An 18,017-nucleotide genomic window follows, 5' to 3' on the forward strand; every position below is an offset into this window, starting at 1 on the left:
GCTGGAATGACCCGCTGGAACTTTTTTTTTTTTTTTTTTTTTTAATTCTTGTGCTATCGAGCTTACAAACAGAACTTAATCATCAACATCTCAAGCAAGATATCCTTTTGAAACCAACCATTGACGCACATCCTCCAAATCGCGTGCAACCCACTTGGCATTTGAGCGGATCACCTCTAAACTCTGTGCAATTGGACGAGAGATATCATCCACCTTCTTGCCCTCAAAAAATCCTTCACAATCCTTCGCCATTTCCTCGCTCGTGAATCGTCCTACACCACTCTTCACAATGTTACCAAGCAATGCCATTGAACCATCATAACGGGTGCTCAACATCTCCCAGTTGATCTTGATATAATCCCATAATGCATGTCGTGATGTTGGATTGCGAGACAAACTATTACATAAGCATCGGTAATTAAAATAAATCAGAATCAGTCAGTCCAATTAACCTAGGCAAGTACACTTTGTTGCCACTATTGCCATCCAAATATTAAAATAATAGAACAAAAAAAAACAGTCATTACCCTCCAAAGAAGTAACCGATGTCTTGAGCCTTCACCTCCTCAGAAACTGAAAGTTCAAGCAATTGTTGAATCAAGGTTGGATGACGGACCGCAGTCAGAGCGCCTATGGCTGCCAACTTCTGGTCTGTGGCTGTTGCTTCGCGCCAGCACTTGAGAACTTTCTCAAAGTCACTTTCATCACCATGCTGCACTACAATCTCAAATGCTGCACTCTGAACATTCTGATTCAAGGCCTTGGTATCGCCTCCAACATAAACACCAAAACGCCTTCGAGCCTCCTCTACCACGGCTTCATCCCCAGCACATCCTGCATTTGTCAGCAACAACTTGCGGAGCAGAGTGGATCGGTAGTCATCTGAAGCCTGAGTCTCCCAGCCAAGTTTCGCTGCTGCCTTGGAGAACAGCTTGCGCTGAAATTTCTCAAGCGCCTTTTGGAAGTCCTCAGGCTCCCTGTAGAACACAGATGACAGAACATTGACGCGTTCAGCGATCGCCACCCAGACTACATATTGATCCTCATCTTCAAATGACTCCAACAGTTCCAAGAGAGAGCTGGTCTTAACGTGGCCGCTTTTGCATAATGCGCCCAAATCTGCCAACAGACCAACACGATCACCAGGAGTGAAGAGAGCGTCCTTAGATTTGATAGATTGACTAATGCGAGACAGAGCTGAGGCTGGGTAGGCAGTGCGGAAGAAACCGGTGTAATTAGAGTTGACCTTGTAATGACTACCTTTCTCAAGCTTGATGGTGGTCGAGTCACCTGATAAAAGCTGACTCTTGGCATCTACGGGAGCAGGCTCGATTCCAAGGGGAATGGTCCAGCGGGCAGTGTCTTCTGCTGTGCTGAGGTCCCCAGAAGAAAGATAACGAGATTGTTTGAACGTCAGAGTACTGGCATCGGCATCCTCCTCGACATCAACAACAGGGTACTAAAACGTTAAATGGAGCAATAAGAATAACAATAATAACAGATTGTATCAGCTATCGAAAGAATATAAAGAAGTTACTAAACCTCAATCCCCATAATAACATAAATAACATACACCAACTTGCTTGATCCAGACATTCATAAACTCGCCAACATTAACACCAGATGCCTCACTGAGGGCTGCCCACAAATCCTCAGTACTGGTGTTCCTGTAGGCATGCTTCTTGATATATATCCGGATACCCTTCAAAAAGACGTCCAGTCCTAGCCAAGAACTCAACATGCGGATGCAAGAGGCACCCTTGTAATAACTGATGGCATCAAAAATCTGATGAATCTCATGAGGGTGTTTGCAAGGCACCTCAATAGGATGGCTACTTCGAAGCCCGTCAAGAGCAAGACCCATCTGGAAGCCATCTGCAATGAAGTAAGACCAGTTGTCCCATTCAGGGAAGAAGTGTGATACAGCCAAGTTACCGACCCAGGTGGCAAATCCTTCATTCAGCCAAAGATAATCCCACCAGTCCATCGTGACAAGGTTGCCAAACCATTGGTGAGCAATCTCGTGGCAAATGGTGTACTAATAAAATATATACATTTATAATAAAAAGACGCATGTTAATGCGACTAAAAACCTCTTTGATATATTAGTAGCAATCCAATACCATCCGTGCAGAGTCAACCAATCAATGGTTCCAATTATTACAGCAATATGACGCTTGTAGCTGAGATCGCTTGTCTTTTCGTTGAATAACAGACGGATGGAGCGGTAAGTGACCAAGCCCCAATTTTCCATTGCACCAGACTCAAAGTCGGGGATTGTAATCAAGTCCATCTTGGGCAGAGGATAAGCAACGCCAAACAGCTCTGTAAAGTACTCCAAAGCAAGGGGGGTTACTGACAGTGCAAACTTGGCTTCTTCGGTCTTTCCTGGAAGGACATAGACGCGACAGGTAATGGGCGTTGGAAGGTTCTTTGTGACTGTCTCAATATATTCAAACTTCCCAACAATAAATGCGACAAGCTAATAAAAGAAAAAGAAAAAAGGCCCATGGTTACATCAGTTACATTGTTTGTATCGGAAAATTATTTTTTATCGATTTTAGTGCCATCGATTACTGTTTTTTGTTTGTTAGTATGCACAGGCAATCATTTTTTATTTTTTTTTTTCCTTCATTGTACTTACGTATGTGCTCATGATTGGGGTGGTTGCAAACTTGACTTCCTTGAGAGGTAATCCACTGACAACATCACCCTTTTGAGTGGAAGGGACATCGCCTTTCTGAGTTGAGGGAACATCCCCTTTCTGAGTTGAGGGGACATCACCTTTCTGAGTAGATGGAACATCGCCCTTTTGTGTTGAAGGTGTGACATCAGGACCTTTTGTGGAATCACCCTTCACTTTTCCAGTATGGCCAATTTCTTTTTCAGAGATCACATTCATATTGGACAATGCTACCAGATCGGATGGAACACGCAATGTGATATCGAACGTAGCCTTAATAGCTGGCTATTAACAGTAGTAGCAGTAACACCATAGCAAAAAACGAACAAGAAAATAAAAAAAGAAAAAGAAGGCAAGTAAAATGAGCGCTAATACACCTTCCGATGCATGATAACACATCACGATTGAAGCGAACTTCCTCTTTGGCTAAGATTTTTTTTTTTTTTTTTTTTTATTTTTTTTACAAACAAAAAACATACCTCATCCCAGCATGGAAAAGCCTTGCGAGCATCTGTAGCCTCGAATTGAGTGGTTGCAATATAATGGGTCTTACCGTCATCGTCCTTGAAAGAGCTGCGGTAAAACCCATTCATGCTATCGTTGAGGATACCCTTGAATGTAACATGAAGAACAGCAGTGGATCCAGGTTGAAGTTCTTCTGCAAACGTGAACGTAGCAGTCTCGTTGGCCTTTTCAATCGTAATATCTGTAGCATCTTGACTAAATGAATATAAAAGAATAAAATAAAATAAAATAAAATAAAAAAATAAAAAAAAAATAAAAAGTGGATCAGCAAAAAACCTAGTGACAATTGTGCGTGAACCATATCTCTTTAAAAGCATTACAATAACAGACATTATATAATTCTCTTTACCTGGACTCAGTCTTGAGTGCCAAGTTGGTGAGTTTGGCTGAAGTGATGTCAAGTTGATTGCTATTGAGGGTGATGGCAGTTGTGGGTTGATTGACATCAAGGTTGATGAGAACATGGCCATGAAATGTGAAATTGACCAAGTCAGGAGTGAGTGTGAGGTCGTAGTGTGTTGGGCGGACGTTGGTAGGGAGAACAATGCGTCCCGTTCCTGCGTGTGGATCCATTTCTATCGTATCGTGAATTGTAGTTTAAACTTCTGGAAGTTTAACCGTGGGATAAAATGAGGATGAAGCAAGAAAAAAAAAAAAAAAAAAAAGTAAAGAGCAAAAGAAGAATTCACACAAGAACTGTTGTCGTCCTTAAGTGTGTAGAGCCAAGAGGACGTGACTTGTCTAGACTAAGGATGCACACATCGTGGGAACTGAACACTCTGCCTACAATTGTGAATGTGGTCTATTGAATTGAGCGTGACCATTCATTTCCTTACAATTGATCTGCTTTTTATTCACACTGTGCTCTCTTTCAATCCTTCACCCTTCTTTACGATTCGTGGCTTTATGAATTGAGTTGGAAACAAAAAAAAAAAAAAAAAAAAAAAAAGATTAAAGAAAAAAGTATGAAAAAAGTCATTTACAGGAATATTTGCAATGTGGGATGTGGGATGTGGAATGATAAAATATGCTATGGACAAGGGAAAAATGAAAAATGGGAAATGGGAAAATATCTGACGATGTGGGGTAAAAATTTACACATAGAGCTCTGCTGTCCCTGTCACTGTCCGACCAAGGAGAAAGGCCGAGGCATGGACACGGAGAGGCGACTCGAGGATAAAAATTCGAAGCTCAACCTTAATAGGAGCCTTGACCAGGTCCACTTGGTCAATAGCGACATCAGGCATGGGAATCGTAACTTTGGCAATCTTCTGTACACCCTCCGATGTAATATATCGCGGGTCTCGACTCCGAGCCGTTGGTGGGAAAGATGCGGCTGTCTTCAAAGACGTTTCAGACGACGATGTCAAACGGAGGCCTCCTTTCAGTCTTGATGACAGCTGTTGATCTGACTCATTGCCCCCTTCGTGATGGTCCATGCGCTTTCGTTCGCGCTCATGTTCACGTCTCTGTTGTTCAATAGCATGGGCATTAGGATCTACGGCCAATGATGAGAACGCATTAAAAGCGCCTGTGGTACCATACAGGATTGTCTCGATGGGATAAGGCCAAGCTTCGCTCCAAAAGGTCTTTGTGACGACCTGGTCAGGACCAATCTGATCCCCAGGTCTGAAAAAGACTGCAAAACGATCTTGACATCGCCAAGAGCCATTAGAAGACGCAAATCGCTTCTGGATCGGATCAATGCCCTCTCGCCATCGCATACTCGATTCTATACCATAATAACACGTCGCCACAAGGCCCACAGGCCTCGGTGGGAGGTCTTCTATGCTATGGTGATGGGTCGCTGTTGTGCTTGCCACCTTACGATCGTCCTCATTATCCGTTGCTTGCCTTGGTGTATTTATCTTTCCTTTGCTGCCTTGCTTTTCAGCCCTATTATCGACTAGATCTTCTCTATCTCTCTCTCTTCCTCTATCTAAGTAGGTTCCTACCGAGGAAACAGAGGATACAGATAAAAGTCGACCGCGATTACCTTCCTTCGGGACACGAATTGCGTGTCCACTGGATGAGATCGGATTAGACATTTTACGGGGAGGAAGGGGCTTATTACTTTTGACCGTGCCTTGGACAGGCCCAACGCTAGATGAACGGATACTGTTGTTGTTGGACGGAAGTAAGGTTGGGGAGGAATTACCGTATCTATACTGTGAAAAGGAAGCGAAGTAAGGTGGAGTGGTTGGAGATATGGGGCTGGTGGGGGTACTGGAAGTATGAAGGTTGTCATTAGAGTGGAGAAGAACTGGTACAGGAGGAAGGCTCTCTGAAGGTGGTTTGCTAAGCGCCAGATGAGATACAGAACGTGGTCTTGGTGGTGGTCGCAAAGAATTAGACATTACCGCGACAGAAGTCGTTGGTTTTTCAGAAGGAGGTGGAGGCAGAGGCACGGACTTTGGAGGTGGGGGTGGTGTGCGCGAAGGCATGTGCGCAAGAGGTGAATTTGGTATCTTTGGGATCGGCAGGGGTGTAGTCGGGGCAGGAAAGGCATCGAAGTCGATTGCGATTGGCTGAGAGCGAATTAAAAGACTTTGGTTCCTGTAATCGGCTTTAGGGGATGGAGCCTTGATGTCCATCAGATTGCTAGAAGTATCGCCAGACGTTGCTGTCACCATGATAGACACAAAAATACAAAAAAGGAGGCTTTGAGGCGCCAAAAAAAAAAAAAAAAAAAAAAAAAAAAGAGGATGGAAAAGGGAGGTCAAAGTGAATGTAAAGAAGTAAAATAAAATTAAAAGATGCAATAAGATAGAGAAGATAGAGAAAGGTGGGGAGAAGAGGAGGGAAGAGAAAAATGAAAGAAGAGGGTGCAGATGAAGGAGAAAAAAAAGGATGGGGGACGGATTAGATGAAGGACAGATAAAAAAAAAAAAAAAAAAAAAAAAAAAGAAAAGAAAAGAAAAAAGAGGGTAACGTTACGAACAAACAAGGCTGACCAATGCTGTGTTTGTGTGGCGGTAGAGGACACACGATGGATCTCTGTCCCAATTGCTCTTTTTTACTTTTTCATATTCAAACTCTTTTTTCTTTTTACTTTTGCTTTTGATTGTCGGAAAGAGCATTTATCCACCCCTCCAATTGTCGATCATAGTTCTCAATTACCGCTGACAAAAAATAAAAAAGAGAAAGAGAAAAGAATAGTAAACCAAATATCTGCATGGATGGACGATAAAATGTTTACGACACAACAACGGAAACAATAACAGCAATCATTACTATGCGATAACAATACCGTTTACTAAATATACAAATATTCTTAGTAAACCCAGATATTTTTTCATGGCGCGTCCATCCTTGTTTGTTCACTTGGACTAGGTTTTTTTTTCTTTTTTATCCATCCCAGACCCATCTTAGCTCGTTATTCAACAAGTAACGGTAAAATATTTGTTGTTGCCTATCAATTGGTCAATTATTCTCTATTTTGTTTCGTCGCCTTGTTGTATGGCCGTTAATATCTTTGATTTGTTTTTTTTTTTTTTTTTTAAGAATAATAAGAGAAGAAAGAAAGGAGAGATGGAAACGAGAGGTGTACAGGGGTCGAACCATCTGAAAAAAATAAACATGAAGAGGCAAAACTCGTTGGACAGAGGACAGAGGTTGGTTCGTGGTATGACAAACATCAACACAAAACAATAACAACAAAGAAATCAGGTACAAAACACAATGTCTCTCAATATTAATAACTCTGGGGAACTTTTTTTTTTTTTTTTTTTTTTTTGTTCGTACAAGCGCACAGCATCACCAAACTTGGAAATATTTCAAGAAGCCCTTACCAAGAGTCAGTGGACACAGGAAAAAAAAAAATAAAAATCACATTGATGAACTTGACAATAGATTAGAGAGGAAGAGGCAAAGCGCGTTTCTTACTTCTCTATTAAAGAATAAAATCCTCCTTACTCTTTCCCAAAGTTGATATGCATGCCTGCAAGCTCAAATAACTATGGATAAAATGGCGTTGCCAACAGGTCAATGGTCAGTATAGTCCATGTATACACTATGCATTGTACTGCGTATAATGACAGCGGCGCGCCAACGATGCATACATCTTTGTGTGTGGTTAAAGAGCAAAGGATGTCGCCTTATTATTAGTTACTGCCTTTTTTTTTTTTTCTTTTCTAAACTGCTTCTTTGTTTGTTTACAAGAAAAAAAAAAAAAAAAAAGCCCTTGACAATGAAAGCGTGCATGCAAGTAGCCAATGTATCTTTGACATATACACATATTCATATTGCAAGGCCTATGAGCTACCAACTAGTCTAGATGACCCTTGCTCATAATATTATAATAATATTATAAATACATAATACAAGGGTTTGGCTTATTACCACATGGGTTACTAAATGATATGCACACTTTATTACCAATACTATGAAAATCAATATTAGAGTCATTATCATGATCAGTGTTCTTCATATCGTATGACACGGATAAAGATGCATGGTATATACCTTTAAGCTTTTTTTATTTATTTATTTTTTTTGGGGAGGGAGAGAAGGGGGAAGGAATGAAGCGTGTCTTCAACATTAGCACATTAACACAATAACACAATAACAATAACATTATTAACATAATAAATCTTCGCTCAATACCATTTAGCCCAGGGACTCAGGATGAGGTTACTTAACGCCTTCTTTCATAATCAATCCATGCACCATTTATGTATAATTTACTATAGAAACTGTCAACGTATGTAGTTAAAAGAAAGAAGAAAAAGAAAAGCCTCATCCATTATTGGAAATTGCCATAGAGATGGCATATGTACGTAACGCGTATTTATAAGTTTATTTCTGGAATGTTGTCCGTGTTGCGCCTAAAAAAAAAAAAAAAAAAAAAAAAAAAACGCGTATTGCCACCGCCCCCTCTCTTTCATAAATTTCATTTTCATTCATTTGCACTGCGCATGAATACGGGTCCATTTCTATTCGTTCTCTTTATCTCTGGGGACCTGGATATTGCCGAGGAAAAAAAAAAAAAAAAAAAAAAGAGACAGAAAGAGAGAAATATGTGCAGCATGTGGGTACATTTTATTTCCTTCTTTGCCAATTGAACCAACATGATCATGTTGAAAGAAAAAGACAGAGAGGGCGAAAGTGCAAGAGAAGAGCCGAGACCGAATTATGTTACTGTTGACAGAGTGCCTGGCAAAGGGAACTCCCACGCAATAATGGTAGGACAAGGGCGCACGGTAAACATGGACAGTATACATGAAATATTTGTTCACACAATTTTTTCTTCTCAAGTGTAACAAATCCCAAACCTTCATTAAGCAAACGCTATCCTTTTTTTTTTTTTTTTTTTTTTTTTTCAAATGCAATCTTTCCCGAGAAGAACAAGAAAGGTGTGTTTAGAGTGCTCTTAAAAAAAGTCGCCCTGAATTAAAAAGATGGAGATTATCAGCATTGATGGTTACATGTGGATATCCATATCGTAGATTCATACATAGCCTATGCGTGCGAAGATTGTTATCGAAAATAATAACTCGGGATATTGAACATTGGGCATGGACCCAGCGTAAGATGTCCTGGAATCTGACATCAGCGTACAAATTTTTTAAGCCCACCGTTGAGGCCTGCAGCTTGATCATCATTGCACGTGGAGGCAGCAATGGACATCAATAATGTTTTCAAATCCGATGATACCTCGACCGTAGCATGCCAAGAAGCTACGGCTATAATTGGACCGCATTTTTACCTATACAAGAAGCCATGTTGAGGATATTTTCTTAGAGTGACCAGTAGCACACTTGTGTAAGGTTACATACCTCTTTAAAATGCATTATTCTTGCTTAATAGCCTAGTTCACGTATTAAATGGACCAAAACCCGATAGAGATCTAATGCCACCGTACTTCTTTGATTCACCTCTACTAGCCGTGCGTAATAAGGCCTTGATACCGATGCCAGCCACCACCCGTTGTGCCCTACGAATATTCTAGGCCTTGCAGATAAAGCAAGGACTGTCGTAGAAGGTGTGAAATCAAGGCGTTGATCGACCTCCTCTAGATCCATAAGTAGAACTACTAGCTATCAACTTAGGCAACTTTCAAAGAGGTATCATATTGAAGAGGGATCCATACGAATGGGAAGCGTTTGCGGGATGGTTGGAACCAAGATATAGAAAAGAGTTTATCCTAGAGTAGAAGCTTACAGAGAACATAGCTAGAGTGCATTGCCATTTGTGAGTACTTTTATTGTCTTGATTCAAATAAGATATCTGGAACAGCGCTTTCTCATTTGTTTGTATACTTCTTGCCAAGTGTCTGAATGCATTTTCATTTTGGTTAGAACAGAGAAATTCAGTCGTGTCCTCTAGGGTATGACATTGATACTCGTTTATTTATTTCCAACGTGGTCTGACTGGATCGCACGATGAACAGGGTCAAAATATTCACCAAGAAAAATTGCTAAATGTCGCCCAACAGCACAGGCCTTTGTAGGACTATAGTTCTCGACCAGCTGAGATAGGGTCCAAGGCCAAAAGTATTGAAAAAGCAAGTGTAGATAAATATTATACAAAAGGTCGGTGGGATGTGATACGGATCCAACTAAAGGTTTTTTATCTTTTTTTTTTTTTTTTTTTTTTTTTTTTTTCAATTACCTAACATTCCTCTGATGCAGCATATCTCGCATGCATTGAAGATTGTATGTAGCAATGGGTATTAATTTGAAATACAGTAGTCTTCTTCCCTTACCTCCCAGTGCCCTGATACTTTCCGTAAGGCGATGCAATAGAACATCCTTCGCTTTTATGGTCAAATATGAGACCCATTCATCATACAAGCAGTTCCTCTTTATTTTCGGACACGTTTCCGCGCATTATATTCAGGAGATGCCGATCGCGACCTTGACTTAGATTGTGACCTTAACCTTGGCCTAATCCTTGACCTTGATCTTGACCTCGGCCTTAATGAGCTTGATCTTGACCTCGGCCTTAATGAGCTTAATCTTGATCTTGACCTTGACCTTGACCTTGACCTTGACCTTGACCTTGACCTTGACCTTGACCTTGACCTTGACCTTGACCTTGACCTTGACCTTGACCATGATCTTGATCTTGACCTTGGCCTTGACCTTGACCTTAACTTCGGTCGGGATCTAGGTCTTGTCAATGAATAAAGCTGTGGTCGTGATTTTTTACGTGACTCGATTCGTTGTCTTGTAGAGCCGACATTTCTATCATCAGTGCCACTATTACTGAAACTACTATCACGACTACTACTACGACTATTGTTACTGCGACCGCCACTGCGACTACCTCTACGACTATGACTACGACTACGACTACGACTACGACCATGACTACGACTACGACTATGATTAATGCGCTGCTTTAGGTCTAATCCAGGCTCAGCTCTATGTCGCGTCTCATCTGGCTGTTCTGCTGCTATCACTTCTTTCCTTTGTTTCTGTTTAAGTAACTCCTTGACTCGTTGCAAACGATCAAGTTTGCGTATCTCTGAAGATTTGAGCGCCTCTTCTGTAGCAATGGTTGCTACGTCTGATGCTATTATTGGCTGATTCTCCTGGTCTTCTTTTTGGGATTGTATTTGTTGCTGCTGTTGCTGTTGCTGTTGCTGTTGATATATTTTCTGGGTTTGGCGCCTTTTTTCAACAAAATAATTGTGCCAAGGATGATGTTCTTGCATGAATTCAAATCTAAGATCTTGCAAAGACATAAGCTTCTGTTCAAACACAGCTGCATCGTCATGTATGCTCAAAAACTCAGCCGTTTTTTCAATCAGTTTCTCAATATCAAAATGTAGCCGCCTAAAATAAAATAAAAATTAGTCATTGGTCCATTGATTGATTAATAGATGTAATAACATTCAAAAAAAAAAAAAAAAAAAAAAACTGAATGTATTGCTTACGCTTCAAGCGCTTTGGCTTCCTCTGCAGTACGACGCTCCTTTTCTTCTTGTTCTGCCCTGGCTTCTTCTGCCTCTCTCTGACGAACATCTTCGGCAGTTTCGTATAATCCAGTCTGCATTAGCCATCGTACATGTTTATAAAATTGATATAAGTGATGTCTGCGACTTAAGAATCCAAAATTAGGGTTGGTGGCCTGCTTTGCCTGTAAAATAATCTCCATAGTCGGTTCTGAACTATTATTGACAAACTTTGCTGTCCTTTCTATTAAAGCCAATGTCTTTTCGTTATCAGGCTAGGGCGGGAAAAAAAAAAAAAAAAAAAAAAAAAAAAAAAAAAAAAAAAAAAAAAAAAAAGAACAAGATATTAGGATATGGAATATAAATTAAAATAAAATGGTCTAAATAATGTTTTTTTCGGAGGAGCACCTACCACTGACATTCTTTCAGGAACTTCAAAATGAAGCTGAAAGGCTGATTCTGTCGAATTCCGATCATGATTATTCTCATCCTTGTCATAAGCATAATGTACTCCTCTATAGTTGGAAGAAGATTCTTGTTCTGCGCGTTTTTGAGCCAAATGCTCCTCCCGGTCATCTTCATCCATATCAAACAATAGCTCCTCATCTGAATCAAGATCCTGATAACGCTCCTCATCCAGTTCTTTTGACCAACCCTCCTCACGTTCAAAGAAATGATGATTCCCTGAAATGTCCCTAAATCCTGTAAAGAACCGTTCATCATCCAATAAGTTTCTGGCATCATATCTATCGGTAAGAATACATATATATATATAGAGAGAAAGGGAGTATAAATATAATATGCTTTTTATTCCCTGTTCTTGTTCACGTAACTTTTTTTTTTTTTTTTTTTTTTTTTGGTTAGTCTTTCCTTTTCAGTCAGAAATAATGGCCGCATTATCCTTGGTTGATGCAAAAAAAAAAAAAATAAAAAATAAAAAATAAAAAAAAAAAATACTGGAGAACCGAAAGTCTTGCGTGTATGTCGTTTTTGGATGTATCCACAGGGAGCCATTGGACACATGTGTATACTAGCATCTATGCTTTGTCTCCTCTTCACCCTTCCTCTTTCTTTCGCTCTTTTCCTCTTACTCTTCATTACCTGTCAAGCCAAAGAGAGTTTTCATCGTTAGGATCTTGACCCTGCCATGTAATGAGCAAATGGCCTTCTTCTATAGCTTGAGCTGCATTGTCATTTTGAAAGAGAAAAGCTTCATAACCAAATGCAATCAATGGTTCATCCTCTTTGCCTCCTGGATCCTTGCGATCCCTTCTCCGTCTATCCCGTAGATCTGAGGTAGACTGACTGGGGTGGCTATTATCGAGATTAGGATCATTCCACATCGCATTGCTATTTGTTCCAGATCTTATTTCAAAAAAGTGAAGGCATTTTCTACCTATTTATTCTGCATAAAATACACGTGACTATTCAAGATTAATGATAGTTTATCCCTTCGTTGGATTCCGGAACACCGGTGTTCCAGATTTTGTGACCAACGAAGGGATAGTTCACTCAAACGGACTATATTATGCCTTGATGCTTTTTCTAATAAAATAATAAAAAAATGTTTATGTGTGTACAGTCAGTTCTATTGGGAGGAAGTGATTTAAATCGCTGGATGAAGTAGAACATCCAAATGTCTGTCTACTGTAGTCGTCGCTTCTAACGTTTCGTGCGCCCACTGTCTCGCCTCCAGTAGGAACCACATCTTGATCCACCATCCACCTCCGCCTGGCAAGTCTCGTACTCCTTCAACCACTCCACGGCCACCATCTTGCCGTCCAAGTTCACGTAGAATAGGAAGTGCAGTCTTGAACAGATCAATATTAGGGTTCAGTTGACGTCCAATACCCTCAAGAATTAAAATTGAAATCACAACGTTTGCAAAATCCCCTTCCATAGGAACATGGTGCTTACGAACCATTGCCATCACCTCTGTCAGTAGTTCTCCAATCTTGATCTTGCCCAGCGACATTGCGCTGCCCTTGACGCTCAGAATCAATTTTTGCATTTTTAGGGCGAATGACTCACCGTCGATTACAGCCTCAGGATTTCGACATCGCTCAATCATCAATTGACCTGCACGATACCCATCAAACTCTGCTAGTGCGTGAAACAGATCCAAGAAGTTGCGTCGATTTTTATCAGACAGAACTGAGACGAGTCCTGCATCAATAAAGACCACTTGTGGGCGCCATCCTTCGTTGTAAAGGTTCTCCAGCTCCTGCATCCATGCTTGCGTATCATTTTTTGGAATGGCCCTCAATCGCATTGTAGCCTCATCTACATGGGCCATATCTTGAGCGCTCTTGCCCCTGAACCTGGAGATGATCTGCTTTATAAGGTTATTAGCTGAAGGGTTGTAAAACCGAACAAAAATATTTCCTGGATGTAGATCCGCATGGACGAAATTATCGAAGATGAGCATTCTCTATAGAATTTAAAGACAAGTAGGACCATGTTTATATTAGCAGTCAAGTCCTTATTTTGTTAAAACGAGTGCTTCAAACATGATATATGTAAAAAAACAATTGAAATAGTCTTACCAAGAATCCATCAAGACCGATGTCAGCAATCTTCACATCAAAAGAACCTGCTCCACGCTGGAGGAACGTCTTTAAAGGAAAAGCATCCACAAACTCCTCAATCAACATCTCACGTGTCGCAAACTGTATGAGTGGTGTTGGGAAGGTGACAGTATAGCGACCCCGAAACTTACGCTGGAACTTTTCCAGATTCTTGGCTTCTATCCTCAGATCAAGCTGCTCCTGCATCATTTCCCCAAACATAGCGACCTGATCTGGTAATGAGATCCATCGCATTCCTGGGATCAGATTGATTAATTTGGCAAAGAAACTCATGATCGCCAGGTCCCGCTCCACAGTGCGTGCGACTCTTGGGTGGAGAACCTTAATTGCAACCTCTGTCTTTAGTTTCTTTTCAGTACGCTCGCCTGGATCCTTTTTGGGAACAACAACCTTTGTGACGTTACTCAACTTGCCAATCATAGTTTTGCCACCATCGTCTCCTGCACCTTTTCCTACAGTCTGCTGCTCATCAGGTTCAAAATGCAATGCGATACCAGGTTTTAATCGGCCTCGGTAGACCTGAGCAATTGCACCGATGCCGAGCGGGGTCTCAATAAACTCATCAAAGATGTCTTCGAGCTTACGTCCACCAAATGCGGCCTCGATCGTTCGTCGAGTATGCTCTATAGAATGTGGATCAACCTGGTTGTGTAGCTTTGATAACATTATACATAATTGATTTGGAAATATATCTGTCCTTGAGGCAGCCCATTGCGAGAGCTATATTAAAAAAAAAAAAAAAAAAAAAAAAAACTCAGAAAGAAGGTTCATGCCAATTACCAAATAAAAAAAAAAAAAAAAAAAAAAAAAAAGTCTGACGCCATTATTTCACAATTATTTTTTCTACCTTAATAAACGTGGGACCTGCCAACTCCATATGCCGCACAAGTAGATTGTACCACCAAATGGTACCACTGCGTTCATCATCCAGTTCCTTCTGGCGTTCACCCATAAATACTACAGGTAAGGTGATGAAGAGTGGTAAAAAGATGACTGCCAGAACACCAAACCGCCATATAGTTAAAATAGGATGGAAAACATAATCATCCAACATATCGTCCAAATATTGCTTGAGTCGCCTCCAAAACGATGGCTTTTGAGCATCTTTGACAATCTGTGTCTTGACTAAAGGTATAGCCTGTGCTAGTCTACTATGTTGATGGTGTTGATGATGGCCACTGTTGGAAAGATCTTTTGCCTCCAAGTGAATTCCGGGTGACAAAAAGCTAAGGCCTCCTTGAGTGACCAGTGCAGGTATGATATAATGCCATGTCGAGACATTCGTGGTGTTGGTGCTTGTACGAGCCGTGTTGGATATTGCTTTAGTATTTGTTATTGCTGTAGTAGAATACAACCGGTTGTGTTGTTTCAGGGAGCGGCAAGATGAAGAAGAGTGCTTCGATATGCCCTCGACAGCTCTCGTAGATTGATACCGTTGTTGCTGTGCTGTCCGTGGTCGAGAAGAGCGAAGAATAACACCCAGTCCTGGAACAGTGGTGCTCCGACGCAAGGACCCCATTGAGAGACGAGACATTGTTGTAACAGTGGTATGGGACATTGTCATGAAACGGTGACTAACATGCAATCAGAGGAATTGTAATGTAGTCGATCAGCTTCTAGACAAGATAAAACGAAAAAAAAAAAAAAAAAATCACAACGCGCCGGAAAGCTCTAGGGAAGAAGGGAAGAAGGGAAGGGGTTTACGTGAGAGAGAAAGAAGGAAATAGGGAATAAGAAAAGAGGCGAAATACACTCACATATTCCAGTGCCTCCCTGTCTCATAAACTTCTGAATGCAAGGAATGCTGGTATCCCAGCAGTCACCAAACGGACTCGACTGTGCAGCGCAGGCATGGACACATAGAAAAGGTCACCTGGATCAACCTTAAATGTATACAAATATTTTCATCATTGGCTAAAGTTATTTATTCTGCAAGATGATAGCCCCTTATCAATTCGCATCGTCTAAAATGTATACCAAACAGAGATTTGTATACATTTGGCAAATGCAGTGCAAGCAAGAAATAAAAAAGATGTCTCTTGCACTCCTACCATGCCCACCATGCCCACCATATCCTAGGACTTTGGCTACACAGATCAGGAGAGCACGACAATGGTGACTAAAAAATAAAAAAAAAGAAAGCACAATAAAACTATGAGACAAGCTGGCGCCATGTGCAAAGCAGATCTTGACCGCTAGATCGCACACCAAATGGATACAAAAGGTTGATTTATGCCCATTCAACGAGCATAAAAAAGTCGTTCCTGAAAGAGAAAAAAGAAAAAAGAAAAAAAGAAAAAGAAAAAGAGGAAAAGCGGGACGTCCAATTTAGACTAGATGGTGTTGGCTCGAGAAATGGTACCCTCCTTGTTCCTTTCTTTTTTTTTTTTCTTATTCTTTTCTTTCTTTGTAGGTCCTTGATAGATTTAGGGGCCAGTTCGCGTCAGCTGCATGTTACCCTTGCACTGTCGAGGTTTGTGAATTATCTTGTCCACCTCCACGGCCTCGTCGACTACGTCCCTGTCGTCCAGACCCTCCAGACCCTCCAGTGCTTTGTCCTCCTTGTCCTTTATTTCCAGAGGCTGGAGGAACATTAGTAGTATTCCCACTGTTGTTGTTGGCGACAGTGGCATTGCTGGTGGCGGCCTTGGCCTCTTGTTTAGCACGGTCTCCTCGAGTTCTACGGGATCGGCTAGATCGGCCAGATCCACCTTCAGAATTGGCTGTCTGTAAACTATCTTTTTTAGCATTTGTTGAGACATTGTTGCTTCCTTGCTGCTGCTGTCCACGACGACCGCTTGGGTTTCCAGGCTCTTGGTTCCCGTGTGATCCGCTATTGATGTTTTGTTGCTTTGGTTCTGACTGACTAGGAGGATTCTGGGCTGATGGGGCGGGCGTATTATTATTGGTCGTGGATTTAGGCTTCAAAAGCGTAATTTGTGGTGTTGCAGCCTCTCCAGTAGTAGAACTAGAGGCATCTGCATTTGCCTTCTTGCTGGCACGATTGCGTCTTCTTTCACGTTTGGGTTTTGACCCAGAGGTATTCTCAGTGTCGGCGTTTTGGACATTTTGTGCACTTTGAGCTGATTTGCGCCCTTGTGGAGTCTGCGGCTGGTTCTGTTGAGGTTGTTGGTTCTTGTTGGCTGCAGCAGAAGCATTTGAGGATTGGCCACGATTATTGCTAGTCTCCTTGGCGTTCCTATTAATGAGAATGGTAATTTGTCCCTTTGTAGCGTTTGAAAGCCCAGCTTTCCCTGCCTGCCTCGCTTGGCGAGCAGCAATTTTGGCGGCCTGAGCTTTGGCTTGCGCCGCAGCTTTCTGGGCTCTCAAGGCCTCCAGCAGCGGAGTTGCTTTTGGGTTTACAACACTCTCCTTCAGCACTAGATGCCAAAAAAAATAAAAAAAAATAAAAAGAAAATGGATGGATGTATGACGCAGATGTCCTTAATAAAGCTAATCGGTATTACCACACTGAAATCTTATCCTGACTGGACTGTATGTTGCTTACATAATTCTGTTCCTGACAACTTCATCTCCTTTTCAGCCTCGGTTGGTTCAGCATTCAGCGATTCGAGAAATGCGATGTAATCCGGATCTGTTTATATAATGTGAAACAGTATTAATGAATGCATGTCGATGGTCAAAAAGATTGCCATTTATATATATGTAGATTTTATCATTAAAATCTTGCATATTAGCATTTCACCTTGTTCAATTGTTCCTTGCTTTGAATCAACCTTGCGTGGTTCGCGTGGAACCTTTTGGAAAGGTGCAAATTCTACAAACGCCCTGCTTTCATTCTTTTGCTTGTCAATAAACATGTGTCCGTGATATACATTTTGGAACTCCAAAGCCAGCTTTTCGTTTTTGAAGTAGATATAAGCACGAGCAAATGTGTTTCCTTTGACGGGACTGAGAAAAAAACGTATAGAAAAACAAAATAAAAATTGAGAGCGCTGAGTCAGTAAAAGGAGTGTAGAGATGTATAAATGAAGGATAACAGGACAAAGAATATGTCCCATACTTTTTGCTGACTTTCCCTGCAACCCAGGTAGTCGGTCTCTCCAGTGAGGTCTCTTGCACAAATGGTTTAATAGACTCCATAAAAACATGTTCGGGTAAGTTGGCCGGAAGGCGACGAACGACTATCTTTGTCTTTTGTTGGCCTCTGTTAGGTCCTTTTGGTCGTGATGCACGCTTAAAATTGGTTGCTTTTCCTCCAGCTGTACTCATTTTTTTTTTTTTTTTTTTTTTTCTTTTTTTGCGAGGGAATAAAGTAATGGGATCCTGCAAGATGAAGAAAGCATGAACCAAACATGCA

At 41.1% G+C, this 18,017-nt stretch overlaps 5 protein-coding genes across 5 annotated transcripts; all 5 read right to left on the reverse strand.

Annotated features, from left to right (window-relative positions):
• Positions 1 to 21: 21 nt before the first annotated feature.
• BCR41DRAFT_358171 (aminopeptidase) lies at positions 22 to 3,864 on the reverse strand. Its single transcript, XM_022024995.1, has 7 exons — positions 3,558 to 3,864; positions 3,163 to 3,403; positions 2,645 to 2,968; positions 2,165 to 2,482; positions 1,574 to 2,038; positions 528 to 1,459; positions 22 to 397 (listed from the first exon to the last, which is right to left on the reverse strand). The coding sequence occupies exons 1-7, from the start codon at positions 3,779 to 3,781 to the stop codon at positions 91 to 93; spliced, it is 2,811 nt and encodes a 936-aa protein (XP_021879134.1). The 5' UTR covers positions 3,782 to 3,864; the 3' UTR covers positions 22 to 90.
• A 321-nt stretch (positions 3,865 to 4,185) lies between these two features.
• BCR41DRAFT_358172 (hypothetical protein) lies at positions 4,186 to 5,780 on the reverse strand. Its single transcript, XM_022024996.1, has one exon. It carries the CDS (start codon positions 5,650 to 5,652, stop codon positions 4,303 to 4,305), a length of 1,350 nt encoding a protein of 449 aa, XP_021879135.1. The 5' UTR covers positions 5,653 to 5,780; the 3' UTR covers positions 4,186 to 4,302.
• Positions 5,781 to 9,995: 4,215 nt separating this feature from the next.
• Positions 9,996 to 12,465, reverse strand: BCR41DRAFT_358174 (hypothetical protein). The gene is made up of 4 exons (XM_022024997.1): positions 12,210 to 12,465; positions 11,521 to 11,854; positions 11,091 to 11,383; positions 9,996 to 10,989 (listed from the first exon to the last, which is right to left on the reverse strand). Exons 1-4 carry the CDS (start codon positions 12,449 to 12,451, stop codon positions 10,014 to 10,016), a joined length of 1,845 nt encoding a protein of 614 aa, XP_021879136.1. The 5' UTR covers positions 12,452 to 12,465; the 3' UTR covers positions 9,996 to 10,013.
• A 249-nt stretch (positions 12,466 to 12,714) lies between these two features.
• Positions 12,715 to 14,750, reverse strand: BCR41DRAFT_309092 (hypothetical protein; the record flags this gene model as incomplete). The annotated part of the gene is made up of 3 exons (XM_022020936.1): positions 12,715 to 13,539; positions 13,655 to 14,416; positions 14,544 to 14,750. 3 exons carry the CDS (start codon positions 14,748 to 14,750, stop codon positions 12,715 to 12,717), a joined length of 1,794 nt encoding a protein of 597 aa, XP_021879137.1.
• A 1,359-nt stretch (positions 14,751 to 16,109) lies between these two features.
• Positions 16,110 to 17,944, reverse strand: BCR41DRAFT_358177 (Smg-4/UPF3 family-domain-containing protein). The gene is made up of 4 exons (XM_022024998.1): positions 17,721 to 17,944; positions 17,403 to 17,608; positions 17,205 to 17,291; positions 16,110 to 17,076 (listed from the first exon to the last, which is right to left on the reverse strand). The coding sequence occupies exons 1-4, from the start codon at positions 17,927 to 17,929 to the stop codon at positions 16,151 to 16,153; spliced, it is 1,428 nt and encodes a 475-aa protein (XP_021879138.1). The 5' UTR covers positions 17,930 to 17,944; the 3' UTR covers positions 16,110 to 16,150.
• Between the last annotated feature and the right edge of the window lie 73 nt (positions 17,945 to 18,017).

This window comes from Lobosporangium transversale (genome assembly GCF_002105155.1).
Source record: "Lobosporangium transversale strain NRRL 3116 chromosome Unknown BCR41scaffold_32, whole genome shotgun sequence".
In the NCBI taxonomy this organism is placed as follows: domain Eukaryota; kingdom Fungi; phylum Mortierellomycota; class Mortierellomycetes; order Mortierellales; family Mortierellaceae; genus Lobosporangium; species Lobosporangium transversale.